This window comes from Amia ocellicauda, chromosome 3, assembly GCF_036373705.1.
Source record: "Amia ocellicauda isolate fAmiCal2 chromosome 3, fAmiCal2.hap1, whole genome shotgun sequence".
Taxonomy (NCBI): Eukaryota; Metazoa; Chordata; class Actinopteri; order Amiiformes; family Amiidae; genus Amia; species Amia ocellicauda.
In genome coordinates, this window is record NC_089852.1 from 35,956,877 (window position 1) to 35,980,032 (window position 23,156).

Below are 23,156 nucleotides of genomic sequence, written 5' to 3' on the forward strand. Positions count from 1 at the left end.
TTGTTTTCTAGACACGTGGGCCTGCTGAGAATCAAGGGGAAGAAGATGAACCTGCAGAAGATCCCTCTGCACACAGTGCGTCAGTTCTTCATCAACGATGTGGTATTGGCGGACCACGCCAGCCTCTTCAACCCAGACAACCCCAAGGTCATGCAGAAAATAGAGGCCTTCTGCAACGAAAAGGTACGCTCGGCAATGGAGATGGATTTCTGTAGGTTTATATTTTAACAGAGTGGCTTTTCTAGTGTGATCATTTATGTGGCACCCGTGCTGGAGACTTTTCCTGGTTCATTGAAGTTCATATAGTGTTATCTCTGCTGGGAACCCTTATATGCAACATTATGAGGATTGAATTGACTTGATTAGCATTTTGAAGCATACCATGATGCTATATTGTAGTAATAAAGCATCTTCTTTCCACCACACCTAAACACATCAAAGGTATTTTTCTAAAAACATACTGGTATACTATTATCCTTTTCCCATACAACTTCTTCTTTCTATGTTAGTGGTTTTGTATATATAGGAGCTGACCAATTAAAAAAACATATGGGCCACATTTTAAATTGCAGGAAAAAGTGGCTGTTTTTGTAGGAAAGCTTTTGATCCCAGGAATATATTATCACACAAACTGTATCCTAGCAACTTCAGTAGTATTTCATTGTATAGATGGTAATAAAAACAGCTTCACATGTATACAGTCATTCTAGTGCAATTGGTGTATAATTAAATTAGGTCTTGACAGAGCCACTTAGCCACTGAAGTGGCACCTATTCAGTCAGTTTTGTTAGGAATGTAAGACGTGTAGGCTAAAGTGAGTGGCTTGTTTATGTCAGAGCTGTTTCTCAACATGTAATGCACTGAGACACTTTATGCAGTGCTTTCTGAAATTGTCATTCTCTCCATGTTCACCCTATTAAGTGCCTTTCAGTCTGTTTGCTCTCTTTTGCTCCCAAAATAATTGTAAAGCAGAAAAATGTGGCTAAATACTGTATATAAAATGCACAAAATATCTGCGACGCATGAAGGCAGATTTGATCTTTGCAGTAACACCTGTTTTGTGCTATGTGTCAAATTTAATCATGTATTATAATTTCATTTAGACATCATTGTTTATGATACTTTGCTTGTAATGTGTCAATCACTAGGTTTGTCTCATTTGCATTCTGTCTGAGTACTTTGTGTTGTTTATGTGACTATCAAATTAAAAAAGGGATTGATACTGCGCCTAGAATTGATTCACTGGAGTGCGTAGGTTCTGGAACATAATAGAAACCGCAATTAGAAAGAAAGCCACTCATTAAATCTTCCAAAGGCAACGAATTTCCAAAAACACTGTTAGAGGCCAAAACTTTGTAACAATATATTTTAAATACTTTTAAATGAATCTTATAAAAAGTTCTCAATAGTCAAACAGTGAAAAGAAGTAAATGCTTCAAAGACAGAGAGCTGATGAAAAGTACACAGGTGTTAGTAGTCAGCAATGATCAATAAATTACATTCAAATGTAGATAGTATGCAGTAATTAAGAGGTTAAATACCTAATATGCTCTTACTTATACACATTTCCTGATAATTTCACAAATTCTTGTTCCAAAATGTAAAAAAGAAAACATGTTATATTCAGAATAGAATCAACTTTTAATATAAGAATAGTGGCGTCATATTCTATTGTAATTGATTAAAGTAAACAAATCCATCCCTCTGGAGACTGGGAGAGCAACTATTGGACAGAGAGAGATTTATTTAAATAAACATGATAAGTTAAAGAGGTTCAACCAAGAGGCTGTTCAGTCTTAAGCTGATAAATCCATTTGCTTTCTTGTACAGGTTTTTGTTCCAAATTTGTATATCTATGTGAAACTTTACTTTTTCAATATCACAAAAGGAATTTGTAGAAGCTGGATGTGTAGCTTAGTAAGAAGTGTCTCAGATCACCTCTGTGAATTGAACGATAGGTTGCGAATGCAACCCCGGTTATCTGAAAAATGAAGCACTGCCCAAGGGAGAGGGGTTTCTGCGCACTTCCGTAGGAACCCGATCGAAAACGTCACTCTATCAAAGCTGCCATTGGCCCCTGCGCCCGTCACTCAGAACAGGTCCCTTCCCACTTCCTGTTCTATAAAACGTGACATCAGCGCAGGTTCGTTCTCTTTTGCTGGGAGCCAGGACTCCCACGCGACCTTGCAACCCTTGGGCAGTGCTTCCTTTTTCAGATAACTGGGGTTGAATTAACAACCTATCGTTATCTATCGTTCTAAGTCGGAAGCACTGCCCAAGGGGTAGGGGTTACTGTATAACAAAACCGTGGCAAGGTAGGAGGCAGCGAGCTGATAAGGGATCCTGCCCCGAGGTGACTGCTAGGGGACCTCGGCAACACAACTCCAGACAGTAATCTCAGGAGCCCCGTAGGGACGCACCTGAGCCACCCAGGAGCGAGGACCATAGTCACGCTCCACCGGGAACTGTCTATAATCAGCATATACAAAGCTGGGCTACAGAGGTTAACTCTTACTCCCTCCACATACAATAGCAAGGCCGGCTGCTCTACTAGTGCAGCTAGGAGCGAGGCCGTATATCTACTTGCACAATATCTGGCGCGGGCAATCAAGCAACTTGTGCAGCTTCCGCGCATATCGTGGCAGTGGATCCATGATCCAATATGAGCGGGGCCACAGATCCACTGAAAACATAATACATAGCCGGCTAGTCAACAGAGTAGCCGAGCTGAACAACAATATATAATATATATATATTGTGTGACAGCAAGACCTTTATGCTGCCGGCGTGCAGCACAGGTGCATCCTACTCAACTGAATAGTGGAAGAGCTCCATTGTGCTGACTAGATTTTGTACAAACTAACTATATACACCACAGGGCACGGGAACGAACTCATGCGTCACCCATGGAACACAGGTGCTGACAAATGAACTATATACACAGCGGAACACGAGAGCTCATGTGCTTACCGCTGAGGACAGCAGCAGCGGTCTCTTGCTCTATGGAACACAGCCAGAGCGAGCCACAGACCTGCTGACCAAGGAACTATGTACACAGCAAGGCAGCGAAACTCGAGCGCCATTAGCTGGAACAGTGGCAGTGAGCTCCATTGTACACCTTTTCAGAACGGAGCCCAAATCCTGCTGTTTAGCACATATAGATATATACAAAGCTATATATATATATATATATGTATATATATACAGAGCGGGGTACAGGCCAGACGCATGCACCACCGCAACACAATGCATAATGAACTAACTATATACAGGGTGGCCTTGTAAGACAACGTACCTGGAGGCCACATGACAGACCCTGGACACATCAACAGGCTGTCAGCAAATCCAGGAGCAGCTCGCTTGGGTGCTCGACTGGAAGACTCCGGCACCAACAGAGCACCTTCCAGCACGCCGGAGTGACTGTGACTTGACGTGCTCGATCGCGGCGAGGATGCATCCTGAGAGACTGAGGGGGAGGGTCTGTGATGCATCCACTAGGAGGCCCAGCAGCCTCTGGCAAAGGGACACCCTGACACGAGCTCTCAATCGGAAGAGGGAGAGACATGTGCGTATGGAGGCAACTCTCTCTGGCGCCAGTGTGGCGAGCATGGCAACGGAATCGAGGTGCAGTCCGAGGAACTGTTCCTGCTGAGTTGGCGTCAGGCGGCTCTTCTCTCGATTGACCCGGAGGCCCAATTCAGAGAGACGGCCTAAAATCAGGTTCGTGTGGTTCTGAACCTGCTCCCTTGAGTGAGAACAAACCAGCCAGTCATCCAGATAATTGAGCACGGGGACCCCCTGGCAACGCAAGGGGGCTCACACGACGTCCATGCACTTGGAAAAAGTGCATGGGGCTAACGACAGGCCGAAGTGGAAAACAGCAAACTCGAAGCGGAGAAACTTCCTGTGCACCCGCGCAATGGGGATGTGAAAGTAGGCATCTTTCAGATCCACCGTGGTGAACCAGTCACCGGGCTTGATGGCCTGGGACATGGTGCGCAGGTGGCAGTTCAGACTCCTCAGATCCAAAATGGGGTGGAAACCACCACCTTTTTTGGGCACAAGGAAGTATGGGGAATAGAATCCCTGTGGCTGCCCTGGAGAGGTAACTGGAGAGGGGGCCGCTCTGCCCTATCGTTCACGTGTTGTGCACTGCAGCAGCCAGGCAGCAACAGCCAGCGCAGCAGCAGATACAGGTGGAGACGCAAGCGCGGGGGGCACGGCTGTCTAAAGCACTACACTCCTGGAGGAGGAGACGGAGATGCTCGGGTAGAGGCGGAGATCCAGCGCCCCCGAGACCCCCCCATCACTCGCCGGAGTGGGATATCGTCGGGCGCGGCGGCGCCCGGTAGGAAGGTGTACCTCTGTGGACTCAGAAGTCGCGGCCAAATTGCGTGGTCATAGGACCTCCCCACTCCAGGCTGGTACAGTGGCGGGGGCGAGAGGAGCTCATACGTGTGACCAGGGAAACATGCAGTGGGGGTGCTGGTCAGTGTTTGCACCAGGGGGCACACAACAACTGAAACGCCACCGTGACAAGTGGGGTGCCTAGTGCGCTTGACGCTGTAAGAGCATCTCCACCCAGCAACATTTATGGACAGTGGGGCACTGAACACCAACCAGACGCAACCTTGCTGTTGCCGGACTGAACACTGTGTATACCAAGCACCAGGTGCCGGATACAAGCGACATGTAGGCCCGTAGGCTTAACCACACCGTGTGTGCTGGGGTTTCCGGGGACACCGGGTGACGTGGGGGTCCAGGGTCCGAGGGGGCCGAGAGTAGTAGACCACCAGCCATAGCGGGATCTAAAACCGAGGCCTGCACACACGGACAAGGAGGCTAAGTAGAGCTCGTTCTCAACTAACTGAGAGAGCAAGATCTCCTACAGCCGCAGCCATGGGCTGTAGTGCGGGCGCAAGCCAGCGGAGGAGCACCTCACACGGGCAAGATCTCTTACGACACACCGAGGCTCAGGCCGGGCAGCCGGGCCTCAGATTTTACTGCCGCTGCTAGTGCTCCTGCTGTGAAGGAAAAATCCCTGTGTACAAAAAACCAACACAGCAAGCAGTCGGAATATATAAGGCACTGTATAAACATGACTGTTGTTTTTAAAATGCTCTATTTGTAGCCAAAACTGCAACTGAAAGTGCAACCGGAGCCCCGGGGCACTTGGGGAACAGAGTCGGATTAGCTATCATTAATAACTAATGCAATACAAATGGAGACACAGACAGTAAATGGTGGTGAACATCACAGCCGTGAAGCCAACCTACCGATTAATAATTGTTAATAATAACAAAGGGTCTAATGCACAGACGACACAGAGAGCTCACATTCTCGGGTCCAGGCGAAGTGGCAAAAGAGGACGAACCTGCGCTGACATCATGTTTCATAGAACAGGAAGTGGGAAGGGACCCGTTCTGAGTGACGAGCGCAGGGACCAATGGCAGCTTTGATAGAGTGACATTTTCAATCAGGTTCCTACGGCAGTGTGCAGAAACCCCTCTCCCTTGGGCAGTGCTTCCGACTTGAAAGATAACTTCTATCTTCATTAATGTAATTATTATATTAAATGCACCACTTGTCAAAATATTCAAAATGTTAATAGTTTTACTAGTTTCATGCAGTGCTAATGTGAGCCCTCTGATGATGTGCCAGGTGGAGGAGATGCTGGAGCAGGCAGAACGAGAGCGGATGGGGAATTCCTTGACTCCAGAGAAGCCGCTCATTCGCCTGAGGGTGAGAGCTCTACATTTTTCACTCTAGAAAATACCTTTCCTTCAATGCTAAACAAAAGCAGGATTTGTCTTAGATCGATTACAATCAACCAGACTCCTGCAGGCAAAAGGCTGGGATTTTTCATTACACACAGTAGTTATGTATTAGTTTTATATAAAGATTAGAAGAACGTTGACCACACCGTTTAGATTGCTTCTGTGTGTTAGGTCCTCCAACGGGTGCTTTTCCATGAGAAACATTGGGGATGAAAGTGTTGCAGAAAATGCGTTTCGGAAAATGAAATAAAGGCTGAAATGCAGGGTTGAATTCGATAGGTTGAATTTGTGGGGTGAAGCTCCGTTGTGTACGTGTCTCTAATTTCTGTCTCTCAGGTTGACTACAGTGGGGGATATGAACCATTCAACATGATGCGATTCGTCCAGAGGTTTGTGGACCGAGTGGCGAACCCAAAGGACGTTGTGCACTTCTTCAGACACAGAGACCAGAAGGATAAAAAAGGTTTCTGGAGTTTATGTCTGTGTATAGTTCTCGAGTGCCACTGAATAAATGCGGTTAACGATCTTTAGGACAGTGGTATATCTTGTGCGGGCATTCGTTCATTACTGTACAAACCAGTGTAACTTTAGTTAATTTAACTTCTAAATACTTGCTGTTAGGACATGCTGTTTCATGATAACCTGTGTATGGCCAGATAAAAGCAGCACTTAAGCCTACAGATCAAGGTTATGTTTTGTGCAGCATCAGAGATTTCATGAGAGAGAAAAGGGGATTGTGCCTGAGGCCGAGAATGAAACTTGCCCTTTTATCTTTTTATTTTAAGATGATGAAAACATTAACTTTGATCAGCTGGTGAACAGGACCTCATCTGAAGTCATGCAGTTAAGAGTGGAGGACTTGGTGAAACAGTACTTTGAAACAGCAGAGAAAGTGAGTATGAGCGATTTATTGATCGACGATTTAAACCATTGCAACATATTTGATGTGCTTCTTATGGATTCTTATTTGGATACTATAATCATACTCTATTGATTATAGTTTTGTAGCATTTTTCGCTTGCTGTTGAACATTTTTTATAAAAATGTGCAGGCAGCGTTACTTAACCAAATTAACAGTCTTTGAGTAGCCTGTTTTGGCATCAGTATGGATTGAAATGGGCGGCACCAATGCTGTAATTAAGACTTTGAGGATCTGGGTTATTACATTTCACAGCTTAGTTTAATGAGGGGTCATACACAAGAACGTTAGTAATTTCTTTCCATGTTGTTTGTTTTTGCAGTTGTTTTGTTTTTAATCAGTCATTGAGAGAACCACATTGCCCCTTTTGGCCTTTAAATTGACTTTTACCCAATCAATGTGATGCCAGGCCTTTCTGTGAAGCTATTAATTTGCCAGAGATTTGCTGTCTTTAGAGTTAGTGTTTTGGGTTGCCTGAGTCACAGCAGTTAGTGTACGGGGAATAAAAGATCATTGCCTTTAGTCACCTGGACTAACTAAAGGAAAATTCATAGCCCTCTGGACTGTCTCACTCTTCAGTTTGAATAGTTTGTTTTCCTTGGTGGAATCCTTTCCAATGTTGTATATCTGTTAGGTTGTTTTTCCTTGGGGCAGCGTTATGCAACCCATGGCCCATTTATCATGTGATTTGCAGCCCATGGATTTCTTCCATTTCACTTGTGGTTTAGTGGTTCCCAACCCTGGTCCTGGAGCAGACCCTACCCTGCTGGTTTATTTTCCAACCGAACTCTCAATTACTTAATTGTACAAATAATTTCCTAAATCAGAGTGTTTTCATTATTTTAAACAGTAGGGGGTTTAAATTAAGTATCGAATTGTAAAAATAGCATATTTAAGAACCAACTCTTACCAAATTTAAAAAGTAAGCAGATTGTTACTAAAATTAAGGTTCAATTAAGCAATTGAGAGTTGGTTGGAACAAAAACCAGCAGGGTAGGGGGTCCTCCAGGACCAGGGTTGGGAACCCCTGGTTTAAAGGATACAGAAAATTAAAATACTATACAAGATAGTACAGAAAATAAAATTGACTCAATACTGATTAAACATCATGTGTTGCTAGATAGAATGACAATCCTAACCTATGTATTGCATCTCAGGTTGGGTATTGCAAATAACGCTGAATATATACACATATATATATACAGTACTGTGCAAAAGTTTTAGGCAGGTGTGAAAAGATGCTGTAAAGTAAGAATGCCTTTAAAAATAGACATGTTAATAGATTATATTTATCAATTAACTAAATGCAAAGTGAGTGAACAGAAGAAAAATCTATATCAAATCCATATTTGGTGTGACCACCCTTTGCCTTCAAAACAGCATCAATTCTTCTAGGTACACTTGCACACAGGTTTTGAAGGAACTCAGCAGATAGGTTGGCCCAGACATCTTGGAGAACTAACAACAGTTCTGTGGATTTAAGCAGCCTCGATTGCTTCTCTCTCTTCATGGAATCCCAGACAGACTCGATGATGTTGAGATCAGGGCTCTGTGGGGGCCATACCATCACTTCCAGGACTCCTTGTTCTTCTTTACACTGAAGATAGTTCTTAATGACTGTCGCTGTATGTTTGGGGTCGTTATGCTGCAGAATAAACTTGGGGCCAATCAGATGCCTCCCTGATGGTATTGCATGATGGATAAGTATCTGCCTGTACTTCTCAGCATTGAGGAGACCATTCATTCTGACCAAATCCCCAACTCCATTTGCAGAAGTGCAGCCCCAAACTTGCAAGGAACCTCCACCATGCTTCACTGTTGCCTGCAGACACTCATTTGTGTACCGCTCCCCAGCCCTTCAGCGAACAAACTGCCAAATATTTCAAAGTTTGACTCGTCAGTCCAGAGCACCTGCTGCAATTGTTCTGCACCCCAGTTACTGTGTTTTCATGCATAGTTGAGTCGCTTGGCCTTGTTTCCACGTCGGAGGTATGGCTTTTTGGCCGCAAGTCTTCCATGAAGGCCCCTTCTGACCAGACTTCTCCAGACAGTAGATGGGTGTACAGGGTCCCACTGTTTTCTGCCAATCCTGAGCTGATGGCACTGCTGAACATCTTCCGATTGTGAAGGGAAGTAAGCATGATGTGTCTTTCATCTGCTGCAGTAAGTTTCCTTGGCTGACCACTGCGTCTATGTTCCTCAACGTTGCCTGTTTCTTTGTGCTTCTTCAAAAGAGCTTGGACAGCACATCTGGAAACCCCTGTCTGCCTTGAAATGTATGCCTGGGAGAGACCTTGCTGATGCAGTATAACTACCTTGTGTATTGTTGCTGTGCTCAGTCTTGCCATGGTGTATGACTTTTGACAGGAAACTGTCTTCAGCAACCTCACCTTGTTAGCTGAGTTTGGCTGTTCCTCACCCAGTTTTATTCCTCCTACACAGCTGTTTCTGTGTCAGTTAATGATCGTGCTTCAACCTACATATTGAATTGATGATCATTAGCACCTGTTTGGTATAATTGTTTAATCAAACACCTGACTATATGCCTACAAAATCCCTGACTGTGTGCAAGTGAACCTAGAAGAATTGATGCTGTTTTGAAGGCAAAGGGTGGTCACACCAAATATGGATTTTATGTAGATGTTTCTTCTGTTCACTCACTTTGCATTTAATTGTTAATCTATTAAAGTCTATTTTTTTAAAGCATTCTTACTTTACAGCATTTTTTCACACCTGCCTAAAACTTTTGCACAGTACTCTCTCTCTCTCTCTCTCTCTCTCTCTATATATATATATATATATATATATATATATATATATATATACACCGATCAGCCATAACATTATGACCACCTGCCTAATATTGTGTAGGTCCCCCTTTTGCCGCCAAAACAGCCCTGACCCGTCGAGGCATGGACTCCACTAGACCTCTGAAGGTGTGCTGTGGTATCTGGCACCAAGACGTTAGCAGCAGATCCTTTAAGTCCTGTAAGTTGCGAGGTGGGGCCTCCATGGATCGGACTTGTTTGTCCAGCACATCCCACAGATGCTCGATTGGATTGAGATCTGGGGAATTTGGAGGCCAAGTCAAGTCAACACCTCATCAGACCAGGCCACCTTCTTCCATTTCTCTGTGGTCCAGTTCTGATGCTCTTGTGCCCATTGTAGGCGCTTTCGGAATTGGACAGTGGTCAGCATGGGCACCCTGACTGGTCTGCGGCTACGCAGCCCCATACGCAACAAACTGCGATGCACTGTGTGTTCTGACACCTTTCTATCAGAACCAGCATTAAGTCTTTCAGCAATTTGAGCTACAGTAGCTTGTCTGTTGGATCGGACCACACAGGCTAGGTACTGACCACTGCAGACCGGGAACACCCCACAAGAGCTGCAGTTTTGGAGATGCTCTGACCCAGTCATCTAGCCATCACAATTTGGCCCTTGTCAAAGTCGCTCAGATCCTTACACTTGCCCATTTTTCCTGCTTCTAACACATCAACTTTGAGGACAAAATGTTCACTTGCTGCCTAATATCCCACCCACTGACAGGTGCCATGATAACGAGATTATCAGTGTTATTCACTTCACCTGTCAGTGGTCATAATGTTATGGCTGATCGGTGTATATGTGTGTGTTTGTGTATGTGTGTGTGTGTGTATATATATATATATATATATATATATATATATATATTTACATTTACACTATATGTATACCTTTGTAAGAAATGGTTAAATCAATTTTTTGGATATGCGGCCCGTGATAAAAGGCAAGTTGCGCACTTTTGCCTTAGGGCTTAGCAGTTTTAATGTTTGCACAGATGTGTTGACTGTTGTTTCAAGCCTTTAAAGTTCTGCATTCAAAGAGAATATGATGCTTGAATGACCAAAGACGAAAACAACAAAAGACTGATTCGTCTTTAAATGTATGTTTCACTCAAAGAGGACAATTTGTTGGAAAAACAAGAAAATACATTTCTTCAGCCTCTGTTTTGACAGATCTTTAATGTTGAAAGCTCGAGAAAAGAAGGATTTCCCTCATTTAATTTCCCTTATTATTTTCCGGAACAGTAGACAGAGGAAACGGCGCTGCTTGCTGAAATACTTACAAAGCTTAAATTGTGTGAGCTGAACATTAAAGCACTTTGGACAAACTTTATTTTCATTGTTCACTTTATTCTTCATTGTATTCCAGAACCTCATTATATCTGTAAACTACAGTTTAGCTTTGTAAACGCTAATTATGTAAGTTGTAGCATTTATATCTTGGCTACAGGATTAATTGGTAAAATAGTTACAATCTTCTCTTCTTGTGGCTTTTGGAATTTATTAAAAGTGTATTAATAATAACAGGCTGCCTTCCCTTTGATGTCTTCAAGATATTTTGTCATTTCTGCATTACTAAAATCTTGATTAGATTAACTATTTAAAAGTGCACTTCATTGTGGGCAGGAAACAAGAAACAATGGGAATAAGCGTATGACATTGTATTGCAATTTCATAAGGAGATCTTGTGGGGTTTGAGCAAATATTGAAGCTTTTTCTAGCATTTTTTAAATTGTCTAGGGAATTTTTAAAAATCCTTCAATTCTCCCCCTCTATCTCATATACCCCTCATTTTATGTGCAGTTAAGGTGCGTGTCTTCTGATGATAATTGTGCCTCTGTCAAACTCCACTTGTCATGATCTCGGAAATGACATGTGCTATACTGAAGCCCACTGAAATATCAGGCCCGTGAAACTTCTCAAGCAATGGTTGTGAGAGGAATGAAAGCACTGAAAAATGTATACATGTATTTGAGCTCAGAAGTTGCAATGTATCTGAAAATCAGGGTTTCTAGTATAACCAATTTCTTCCTTGATCAAACTACAGTGACATGGCTTCATGTGTTCCACATCTTCAAACTGAAAGATGCTCGAGAAAGACATACTTTGTTCTCCTTTAGTGTAGGTAGGTTCCTGTTTTCTTTATATTGCTGAAGAATCTAAGTCTACCATGAAGCCCCTTGATATCAGGTCACGTCAATAGACACATCTGAGCTCCATCTGAGTCCATCTACTCAATGATGTAGCCAGGGGTTAAAAGTAATGAAGATTAGGACAACTGGCAAACAGTCCCTAGAGATGAAGTTGCAAGCAGAGGGTCCATTGTTCAAAAATAAATGTCTGCTTTCTAATTATGCATCATTGGTTAGCAGTATGAATACAGCCTTATTAATGATGTCCATGAGCCCCCGGCGATGCAGACTTTGACATTTTGTTACAGAGACTAATTAATTCAGTGATTAATTCTTTACGTCCAACATTGCATTGTAGTCTTTGCCAACTGTATATTTTGGAAAGTTTGAATCTATGTAAACTCTATCTATTTATTTATTTATTTATTTATTTATTTATTTGTCTTTATATATTTTCCTCTATTTCTTTCTTCCCTTCTTTATCTTTCTTTAATTATTTTTATTTCTTATTTAATTATTTGTACACCTCCTGTACATATTTCAGAACTCAGTATTTCTTGTACTTTTGATTCTCCCTTCACACTGAATCTCTGAATTAAAGATGTGTAGCTGGCTTTGGTTTCATATAACTCCGATACAGCGCTGCTTATGTGACAATAACTCCGTACCCCTAGAGCTCGATTGCTAGTTTGTCTGACGGCGGTCTGACTGTTGTCGTCTTTGTCCAGAGCGTGCATCTGTCCCTGCTGACGGAGCAAGGCATGGGGAAGGCAGTACAGGAGTTTGTGGACAAGGAGGAGAAGGACGCCATTGAGGACCTGGTTAACTTCCAGCTGGAGAAAACACAACGCTTCCTGAAGGAACGCCACATAGAAGCCGCTGAGGACAAGATCGATGAGGAGGTTGGTGAATCAAGCCCATCGTGTCAAATCCTTTGGTGCCAGTTAACATAACATGCTGATTGTATAGTTGGTTGTTTGAAGTAAGATATAGGCTAAAACTAATAGTTTGCTTTTATTGCTATATTATGTTTTTAATTCAGGTTGCTGACATACTTTAGTGTACTGTTGAGATTGTATGTGCTTTGGCTTTTGGTATAATTTCTCTAAATATCTAATGTACAGGACTTTGGTCTGTTATAAAGCTTTAGCATCTACAGCCTGATAATTACTGCTTACACTTCTACTGCAGTGTCAGGTATATCGTCTGGTCCCAGTGTTTGCTTCCATTTTTTTTTTTTATTGCATTTGCCTTTTTGTAGAACTTCACTGTTTGTATATAATTCAAGATCATATACGAGATGTGAGGGTTGTTTAATTTTTTTTGGCTCCTTTGGTCCATTCAAATGTTTGACTCCCAAGTTTAAACATGATTTTATTCTATTCACAATGCATTGCAGTCTAAATGCATTTTACCTGATGCAAATTATTTTAAATCTTTTTACACCTTTTGCAGCATACTGCAATATAGAAGACTTTCTCCATTAGTGAGAGGCAGCTGCAGGGCTGGAAACCAAAGTACATCAGTGATCAAATACAGAAGGACTGTCAGACTGCAGCCCCCTGCAGCATAGCATTCACACAGTGTACTTCTGAACATTGTGCTGAAAAAGAACTAAATTGGGCTGATCCTAAAAGCTTTCTTTTCACTTGCTGCAAAATGCCATGATTTTTTTTTGGTAGTAAAATTCTCCCAGAGTGCTTTTGTTCTGTTCTGCTATTCTGTGCACAGCACACAATTAAAAACAAGTCGATTTAGGTCCATCATGCCTGAAACCATTGTGAACTATTTGTATGCAACAGTTTCAGCAATTTAATGGATTAAAAATGTTAACCATTAGAACATAGCACAGCTATTATAGTCACAAAGTACTTAATGTGTTTGAAACCTTTTAAAGATACCCATTACTCTGTTTGGGCTGGACGCATTGTTTCTCATCTTCCATCTGGGGCACTTCTCTGGGATCAAATGTGGGTCTGTGGGGACATGAAATATACATTAGAAACTTTGATTCCCTCTCCCTGTCTTCTGTTAATCTATTGTACTGAGTGGAAGTATTGTCACAGCTGCCCTTTTCTATCGGGTGAGGAAGCTTATTTTATCAACTGTTGTCAAGGCAACTGAGGATAAGTGGGAATTGCAGATAAAAAACAGGCTAGAGGAACAGATCAGAGTCATTGTAGCTCCTAAGTGGTCCTCTATGCCATCTGCACAGGAGTGTTACATACAGGTGTGCTGGTTGCTGAATGAGCTCAAAACGCTTGACATTGTTCTAGCAGAGGGTTGAGTACTCCCTGCAGGCATCCATCCTCTCAGAGCGCTATCTAGTGTCACACTCTGACTATGAGGGAGCGGCAGTGTGTGTTTTTCTGTCTGCTGTTTTCTATAAGTGTGTGGAAAACTATCAACCAATAATTCATTCAAATTACAGTGCTGTCCTACAGAGAACCTGTAGAGCCACTTCTGAAAATGATATGTAGCCTACACAGACATTTAACTTTTAACATATTGTTTTAACATTTGAGCTGAATAGGCTTACTCCAGTTAGATGTTATTAGCTGAAATCAGAGGTCAATGGGTTTTTATAATATTCCAGCCAACACAAGAGGATGTTACAGTGCTTGTGATTCATACTTGAGCAGTGTGGCCAGTGTAAGTCTTGCCAGAGTTCATTTATGCTTCAGAAATCGATCGAAGTCTCCACAGAGTCAGACTAAATAAATAAATACACTGGCCTATCAGCTGACACAGCCCTGTCCCTACTCTAGGACCTCGTTTACTCAAGAGAGATTTCCTTGCTCAACCTATTGAAACAAATTGCAGGAATTAATCATGTAGTGCTTGTGCCTCTGATGGAAACTGTTTCACTCAATGACTAAGCTATCCCAGAAGAGTGAAGAATGGAAAAAGCTTTAGCTTCAGAACACGGAACCTAGTTTTTAAATCGTGTTACAGACGATTGGTATTGACCATTTAGCCAATTCACTTCAGACTGCTGTGATTTCTGTGTATATGAAATGCTCCTTTTTGTTCATCACATATACTAGAATATTTTTGTATGATTATAGGCCTGGGACAGAATATGGGAAATTCAAGCAGTGTCAATAACTTTGCCTCTTGTGGATTATGTAAGGTTTTTAAAAGGATGAGTTAATAATCAAGGCCTCTAACTACATTTAATGATCTGTGGTTTCCATCAAGTATTAATACCAGACCAGTTCACAATGTAATACTTCTTTTTAAATGGTGACTGTAAGTCAGTAGCTGAAACAGGCTGACATTTCTGAGACATTTCCTCGCCAATAGGTTGCTAACTTCGATCTGGACATTTAATTATTTACTTCAGCTTTTCACACAGGGGAAAAATCATATCATATTGTAATGACTCTCGGACAAAAACCCATACAAAAATGAAAATTTTCAAAGACATTTTCAAACACCTCCTTTTGACCAAATGATATAAAACAATTCTGAAGTGTGTAGTTTTAATCTATATAAACACATACCAGTATAATAAACCATGCTGATGGTCTACTGCTGGCTGATTCAGTGTCTTGCTCAAAGCCACTGAATGGCATAGCTGGAGTTGAATACTCAGCACACCGGGTGTATGAACTCTCACAGCTCTGCTGCAATCCGGCATTCAAAGAAAGAAGACTGCACACAGGTAGGCTTGGGAGTGAATTTCAGAAGAGAACAATGCGTATTTCTTTATAGGTAGAAGCAATTTCAAAGTTTCAAGAATTCACAATTGATATAGGAGCAGCTACAAAAAGGAGCCATCTGACAGTCTGCACGTGGGCCTAATATATTTGAAGAAAATGCAGCTCGGGATTTCCTGCTGCCTGTTACGTTTAATTAAAATAAAACACACTCCCCCACGTCCACACACACTGAGTGCTATTGTATTCCTGAAGGAAAGGCTTTGTTACAAGTTATTATTATTTTTAATTATTAAATGTGAAGTTAATCTGGTCTCGTCGGCTCAGCCTGTGACTAACTTGCCATCTGTTTTGCCTGTGACCAACAGATTCGCCGTTTACGAGAATCAAAAAAGACAACCGCAGAGGAAGAGGAGGAAGTCCAGCAGGTAGGCAATGGTGTCTCCTTCAAAAGTACAGCAGCAGCAGCAGCAGCAGCAGCAGCAGCAGCAGCAGCAGCAGCAGCAGCAGCAGCAGCATCTCCACACATATCAGCCCACAAGCAAAGCAAGACCTGGTCATATTAGTATTCATGAGTTATATATATATATATACATATATGTATATATTTGTATATATATGTATACAGTGAGGGGAAAAAAGTATTTGATCCCCTGCTGATTTTGTACGTTTGCCCACTGACAAAGAAATGATCAGTCTATAATTTTAATGGTAGGTGTATTTTAACAGTGAGAGACAGAATAACAACAAAAAAATCCAGAAAAACGCATTTCAAAAAAGTTATAAATTGATTGCATGTTAATGAGGGAAATAAGTATTTGATCCCCTATCAATCGGCAAGATTTCTGGCTCCCAGGTGTCTTTTATACAGGTAACGAGCTGAGATTAGGAGCACTCTCTTAAAGGGAGTGCTCCTATCTCAGCTCGTTACCTGTATAAAAGACACCTGTCCACAGAAGCAATCAATCAATCACATTCCAAACTCTCCACCATAGCCAAGACCAAAGAGCTGTCCAAGGATGTCAGGGACAAGATTGTAGACCTACACAAGGCTGGAATGGGCTACAAGACCATCGCCAGGCAGCTTGGTGAGAAGGTGACAACAGTTGGTGCGATTATTCGCAAATGGAAGAAACACAAAATAACTGTCAGTCTCCCTCGGTCTGGGGCTCCATGCAAGATCTCACCTCGTGGAGTTTCAATGATCATGAGAACGGTGAGGAATCAGCCCAGAACTACACGGGAGGATCTTGTTAATGATCTCAAGGCAGCTGGGACCATAGTCACCAAGAAAACAATTGGTAACGCACTACGCCGTGAAGGACTGAAATCCTGCAGTGCCCACAAGGTCCCCCTGCTCAAGAAAGCACATGTACAGGCCCGTCTGAAGTTTGCCAATGAACATCTGTAAGATTTAGAGGAGAACTGGGTGAAAGTGTTGTGGTCAGATGAGAGCAAATTCGAGCTCTTTGGCATCAACTCAACTTGCCGTGTTTGGAGGAGGAGGAATGACCCCAAGAACACCATCCCCACCGTCAAACATGGAGGTGGAAACATTATGCTTTGGGGGTGTTTTTCTGCTAAGGGGACAGGACAACTGCACCGCATCAAAGGGACTATGGACAGGGCCATGTACCATCAAATCTTGGGTGAGAACCTCCTTCCCTCAGCCAGGGCATTGAAAATGGGTCGTGGATGGGGATTCCAGCATGACAATGACCCCAAACACACAGCCAAGGCAACAAAGGAGTGGCTCAAGAAGAAGCACATTAAGGTCCTGGAGTGGCCTAGCCAGTCTCCAGACCTTAATCCCATAGAAAATCTGTGGAGGGAGCTGAAGGTTCGAGTTGCCAAACGTCAGCCTCGAAACCTTAATGACTTGGAGAGGATCTGCAAAGAGGAGTGGGACAAAATCCCTCCTGAGATGTGTGCAAACCTGGTGGCCAACTACAAGAAACGTCTGACCTCTGTGATTGCCAACAAGGGTTTTGCCACCAAGTACTAAGTCAAAGGGGTCAAATACTTATTTCACTCATTAACATGCAAATCAATTTATAACTTCTTTGAAATGCGTTTTTCTGTATTTTTGTGTTGTTATTCTGTCTCTCACTGTTAAAATACACCTACCGTTCAAATTATAGATTTATCATTTCTTTGTCAGTGGGCAAACGTACAAAATCAGCAGGGGATCAAATACTTTTTTCCCTCACTGTATATATATATACACATAGACATGCTCAAATTTGTTGGTACCCTTATAGCTCATTGAAATAATGCTTCATTCCTCCTGAAAATTTATGTATACTTGCATGCCTTTGGTATGTCATAGAATAAAGCAAAGAAGCTGTGAAAAGTGATGAATTATTGCTCATTCTACAAAGATATTCTAAAATTGCCTGGACACATTTGTTGGTACCCTTTAGAAAAGATCATAAATAATTGGATTATTGTGATATTCCAAACTAATGTTCAATCTTGTAATCAGTCATTTAGCCTATTTAAATGGAGGGAAGTAGTCACTGTACCGTTTGGTATCATTGTGTGCACCACACTGAACATGGACCAGAGAAAGCAAAGCAGTGAGTTGTCTGAGGAGAGAAAATAATAGACAAACATGGTAAAGGTAAAGGCTACAAGACCACCTCCAAGCAGCTTGATGTTCTAATGACAACAGTTACAAATATTATTAAGAAGTTCAAGGTCCATGGAAATGTAGCCAACCTTCCTGGGCGGCCGCAAGAGGAAAATCAACCCCAGATTGAACAGATGGACAGTGCGAATGGCAGAAAAAGAACCAATGATAACTGCCAAAGAGATACAAGCTGAACTCCAAGGTGAAGGTATGTCAGTTTCTGATCGCACCATCCGTCGCTTTTTGAGCGAAAGTGGCCTCCATGGAAGAAGACCCAGGAGGACTCCACTTTTGAAAGAAAATATAAAAAAGCCAGACTGGAATTTGCTAAAATGCATATTGACAAGCCGCAATCCTTCTGGGAGAATTTCCTTTGGACAGATGAGTCAAAACTGAAGCTTTTTGGCAAATCACATCAGCTCTATATTCGCAGATGAAGAAATGAAGCTTTCAAAGAAAAGAACACCATACCTACAGTGAAACATGAAGGAGGATCGGTTATGTTTTGCGGCTGCTTTGCTGCGCCTGGCAGGTGCCTTGAATCTGTGCAGGGCACAATGAAATCTCAAGACTATCAAGGCATTCTGGAGTGAAATGTACTGCCCAGTGTCAGACAGCTCTGTCTCAGTGGCAGGTCATGGGTCCTCCAACAGGATAATGACCCAAAACACACAGCTAAAAGCACCCATGAATGGATAACATTGGACTGTTCTGAAGTGGCCTTCTATGAGTCCTGATCTGAATCCTATGGAACATCTATAGAAAGAGCTGAAACTTGCAGTGTGGAGAAGGCACCCATCAAACCTGAGAACACCTGGAGCGGTTTCTCAGGAAGAGTGGGCCAAACCACTTGTTAACAGATGCAGAAGTCTCATTGAGAGCTACAGGAAATGTTTGATTGCAGTGATTGCCTCTAAAGGTTGTGCAACAAAATATTAGGTTGAGGGTCCCATCATTTTTGTCCATGCCATTTTCATTTGTTTTATTATTTACAATATTATGTTGAAAATCAAAATCAAAAGCAAAGTCTGATTTCTATTAAATATGGAATAAACAATGGTGGATGCCAATTACTTTTGTCAGTTTCAAGTTATTTCAGAGGGAATTGTGCATTCTTAGTTTTTTGTGGAGGGGTACCAACAAATCTGAGCAAGCCTGTAAGTGTAACCTTTTATTTTTTGATGTCGAACTGTTTGATACCAATGCGGCTGGTAAAAGTGAATTCCTTTGTGAACCGTGTCCCCAGGCTATCAGCAAAGCTAAAGCCATGCGTGGACAGCCCTCCTCGTTTGTGGACGATGTGATGGACGTGTCTGAAGACTTTGGGATGGACTCCGATGACAGTGGCCCTCCACCCTCAGTGTCGACACGTGGCAGGGGCAGGGGACGTGCGCGAGCAGCCAAGAGTCAGGCTCCGGCCGCCAGAGGACGCGGAAGAGGTCTCACAGCTCGGCAGATTTATTATATACAGCTCTGGAAAAAATTAAGGGACCACTGCAAATTTGTCTTAAATCAGCATCTCTACATGTATGGCAGCCATTCCATTCCATTCATATTTTTATTTGGAATTAAGGAGAAATGTTGTCAGTAGTTTATAGAATAAATCAAAAATGTTCATTTTACACAAACACATACCTATAAATAGTAAAATTTTGCAGTGATCTCTTAATAAAGCCTTTATAAATCCCCTGCAGGATGGGGCCTTCCCATAGGAGATCGTTAGCAATAACTCACGCAGACATGTTGGCGACTGTCACACAGACGCACACACGCTAACACACTACAGAGGAATGCACAGTAGCCTGTCAACCTAAGCAGCCTATGGGATGTGGGAGGAAACAGGAGCACCTGGAGAAAACCCATGCGGACACAGGCTTAGTTGTGTTTAGTTTATATATACATAGAGATATATAGATCAGATGTATTTATTTGACAGAGCAGAGACCATGTACATTGCTTTATAACTTCAATTGCTGAAAACTCTTTCAACCTTTAAAACCACCAGGGGTCTCTGTCTTCTGTATTATCTCGGTAGTTCATCAGAGCATGGCAGCCTTTTCCCATATTTAGCCCCATGTGTTTGATTATATTATTAATATTGCACCTGTAGCTGACTTGCGCACTTAAAGACAGAGTTACGTCACAGAGTAATCTTCTGACAGTTATTTATTTCTCTCTGCCTGACCTCATGATCTTATTCTTAATTAGTGTTGTGTATTCATGGTTGTATTTGTAATGCCCTTATTATTATTATTATTTTTTTTTTTAAGCCTTCAGAATGCAATATATACCTCAATGACGTGAATGCAGTTAAGTAATTTTTGTTTCAGAACCCCTGTAAGGAAATTTAAAAGAAAAAAATGTTTAAAATTCTGTTCTGCTTCAATTGTTCTGAATTTGAGGTTAACATTCAAGACTGTAATGCAGTTTAAGCCCATTGCTTAGAAAACATTGACATTTTTAATTTGTTTTCCCTGCTCTTAAAGTTTTTGATTCTGGTACTTCTTTTCTCTGAGCGTTTCATGAATGTAGATTTAGTTTGTTTTCGAGAGAGAAAAATATATATAAATAATGTTTTGCTTAAGACAATGCAGGCTTTCTGGATGAAGAGAAACAACTTATTAAGCATTAATTGACATTCAGGTTATCCAGGTTGAAACTAAATGGCTAATATCATTATCTGGCAGTCTGAAGTGAGGCACTATTTAAGTATACACTTATTGTTTTATGGCTAAATACATTCAGCTGGAGAATTCTCGCTTCCCTTCTTTGCATTTCTGGTTCCATTATTAATGTTTAATATGTAAAGTTTTCCCTGTTGGAGGAAGTAGGAATCCTTTCCTGAGGATCCCAAATCCTGACACTAATTGCATTGTGCAATGGTATTCAAATTACACTTCAAGAAATCTTGCATTTAAATTTTAATCTAGATGCATTATTAATAAATGAAGCAGATGGTTTTAATTGAAAAGGCTTCAGATTTTTTTGGTTTGTTTTTTATCATAGCACAGCCAATCTGGAGGTCCTCATTATATCAGACTGTAAAGGCAAGAAATTAGCACAGTTTATTGAAATCCCTGACATCCTTTGTGCAGAAAAAGAAATAGCGATTATATTTGGTCTCCAGCTAAATCAGTGTGTTTATAGGCATTCTTGTTGATTGAGTCCAACATTCACATGAAAACACTGTCTATTCTGTCCAGGAGCCGCCTCCCAGATGGAGCCAAAGCCTACTGGCCGAGGACGCTCCTACAAAAAGCCACTGATCAGCCCCTCCAAAAACATGTCCATCTTAGATGGTGAGTAGTAATGGAGATGCATGTTACTTAGACTATAGTAGAGTTTTGTGTATGTTTTATGTTACAGTTATGCTTTGCAATTGAAAATGATTTTAATGTATATTTATTTTTACTGTATTTATTTTTTCCTGAAGCCTTCAATTCCAGTTCTCAAAGGCCTTCTCGAAGTTCAGCCCCTCCAAAATCAGAAGAGGTATGGTTTGGATAATATAGGAAACATTACACACTTGGTAACTAAACTTCAGTCAGTCAGTTAATACAAATTGATATGAGGCCAAAACAAAACCACTTAAAACTTTTCTTCCCTAAAATTCTAGGTGTTGTTTAGACCGGGTGGTTTCAGAGTTACTAGATAGCAGTAGGTATTGCCGGAGGTCATATTATTTCATGCAATATATATGTTTTTAGTTATTTTCTTTCCCATTCTTCTAGGATGTGTTATTCCTTGTATCACTTTTTGGGGATATTCACACCTTTTTTCTGTTAGCATGATTCACAATTCTGATGTGCCGGTTTTGTGAATCATGTAGGTTGTGGTTTTCATCACTTGGCAATATTTACAAGAAATGGGTCCTGGATAAATTTACAGTCTTCGTGTGCACATTGCAAGGTTTAGCAAACAGTGTTATCCAGACGTGATGTTACAGTTATAAAATGATAGCTCTGCTTATGGATGAGTGCCCGGGCACAGGTTAGATATGCCATAGGGAATGAAAGACATAATAGTTTACTGTGGTGCTCCCCCTAATTGGAGACTTGGGAGTTTATTTGATGTAAAATGTTTCTTGAAACAGTGGAATAGTGGAAACACAGACAAGTTAAGTAGCATAATAATCACAAGCAAGCCAGTGGACCTGAAAGCCCTCGTCTGTCATGATCGATGCTGTGTTCACTTCACTGCTCTTTTATATATGGGTGAAAGTCCAAGAACAAATTTGACCTTCCCTCACTCCCATCAGCCTTATTCAAAACCATTTCTGAACCAGTCAGGGATAAATTAAATTCTAACGTGGCAGTTTTTCTTTGTACCACTTATTGTAGTGGTCCTACTTTCTGTGCCTAGAGGCCATCACTGCCCTGTTCAAGTGCCCAGTATTACTGCTTGGACCACTTCATCAGACAACCCCTAAATTCTCCCTCTCCCACTGAAAGCTGTTTTACAAAACATGGAGTCACTGCCTGTGAGCACTGCTGGAAAATAGCAAGAAGTTTTATGAAGAGGAGACAGGTGTGTACAGAAGGAGACTGTTTCCATCATAAGGTTGTGAAGAAGTCTTATCTTCAGATTATAAACACCTGTTCACTAGAGCTAAACAAACACATTTAATCCCTGAGAGATGATTTCAGGGGATTGCAAAAAAAACAGTTTTTAGTCACGGTAAGGAAGGAATAATATAAAGTAAAACTGGTCTTTTATGTTACTTATTTTTTTTCATGCCTAATACAAGGACCTGTGCTTACACTGTAGTGTCCTACTTAAGAGATGGAGTGGCCTTATTTGCACACTGATATATAAGCACCTTGGCATTAGCCATCGAAGTATTGGCTTGCCGAAGTCATTGCGCTGAAAGCTCCTGTGATCTTTAACTGAGTAAAGCCTGCGTTCAGCCTAAAGCTTCAAGATTCGAGAGACTCTTACCTGCTAAAACAAATCTGCATTTGCAAATTAACAATAAACAAAAAACAAAAACAAAAAAATAAGATTGTAGCCATCCTAACTGGAAAATAATCATTGTGCAAAGTGTTGTTTACAGATGACTTTGAACTGTAGGGGTAATTATCTTATGTCTTTATCTGTATCTACGTCAAGGAATGTTATTCTGAGGACAGACTTAACTTGAAATATTGCTTTGAAGACTGATCAAGTGCACCGTCAGGGCTTAATGAGCAAAGTGAATCATGGGAAGATA

The 23,156-nt window shown here is 41.5% G+C and overlaps 1 protein-coding gene across 1 annotated transcript in view; it reads left to right on the top strand.

The window, feature by feature from the left end:
* mre11a (MRE11 homolog A, double strand break repair nuclease) overlaps nucleotides 1–23,156 on the top strand; it is a 33,583-nt gene that overhangs the window by 5,513 nt on the left and 4,914 nt on the right. Inside the window, exons 9-17 of the mRNA XM_066699249.1 lie at nucleotides 12–183; nucleotides 5,662–5,742; nucleotides 6,114–6,240; nucleotides 6,563–6,669; nucleotides 12,382–12,555; nucleotides 15,684–15,743; nucleotides 19,194–19,386; nucleotides 21,151–21,246; nucleotides 21,381–21,439. Coding sequence (XP_066555346.1) covers nucleotides 12–183; nucleotides 5,662–5,742; nucleotides 6,114–6,240; nucleotides 6,563–6,669; nucleotides 12,382–12,555; nucleotides 15,684–15,743; nucleotides 19,194–19,386; nucleotides 21,151–21,246; nucleotides 21,381–21,439 — 1,069 coding nt within the window. The remainder of the gene's footprint in view (nucleotides 1–11; nucleotides 184–5,661; nucleotides 5,743–6,113; nucleotides 6,241–6,562; nucleotides 6,670–12,381; nucleotides 12,556–15,683; nucleotides 15,744–19,193; nucleotides 19,387–21,150; nucleotides 21,247–21,380; nucleotides 21,440–23,156) is intronic.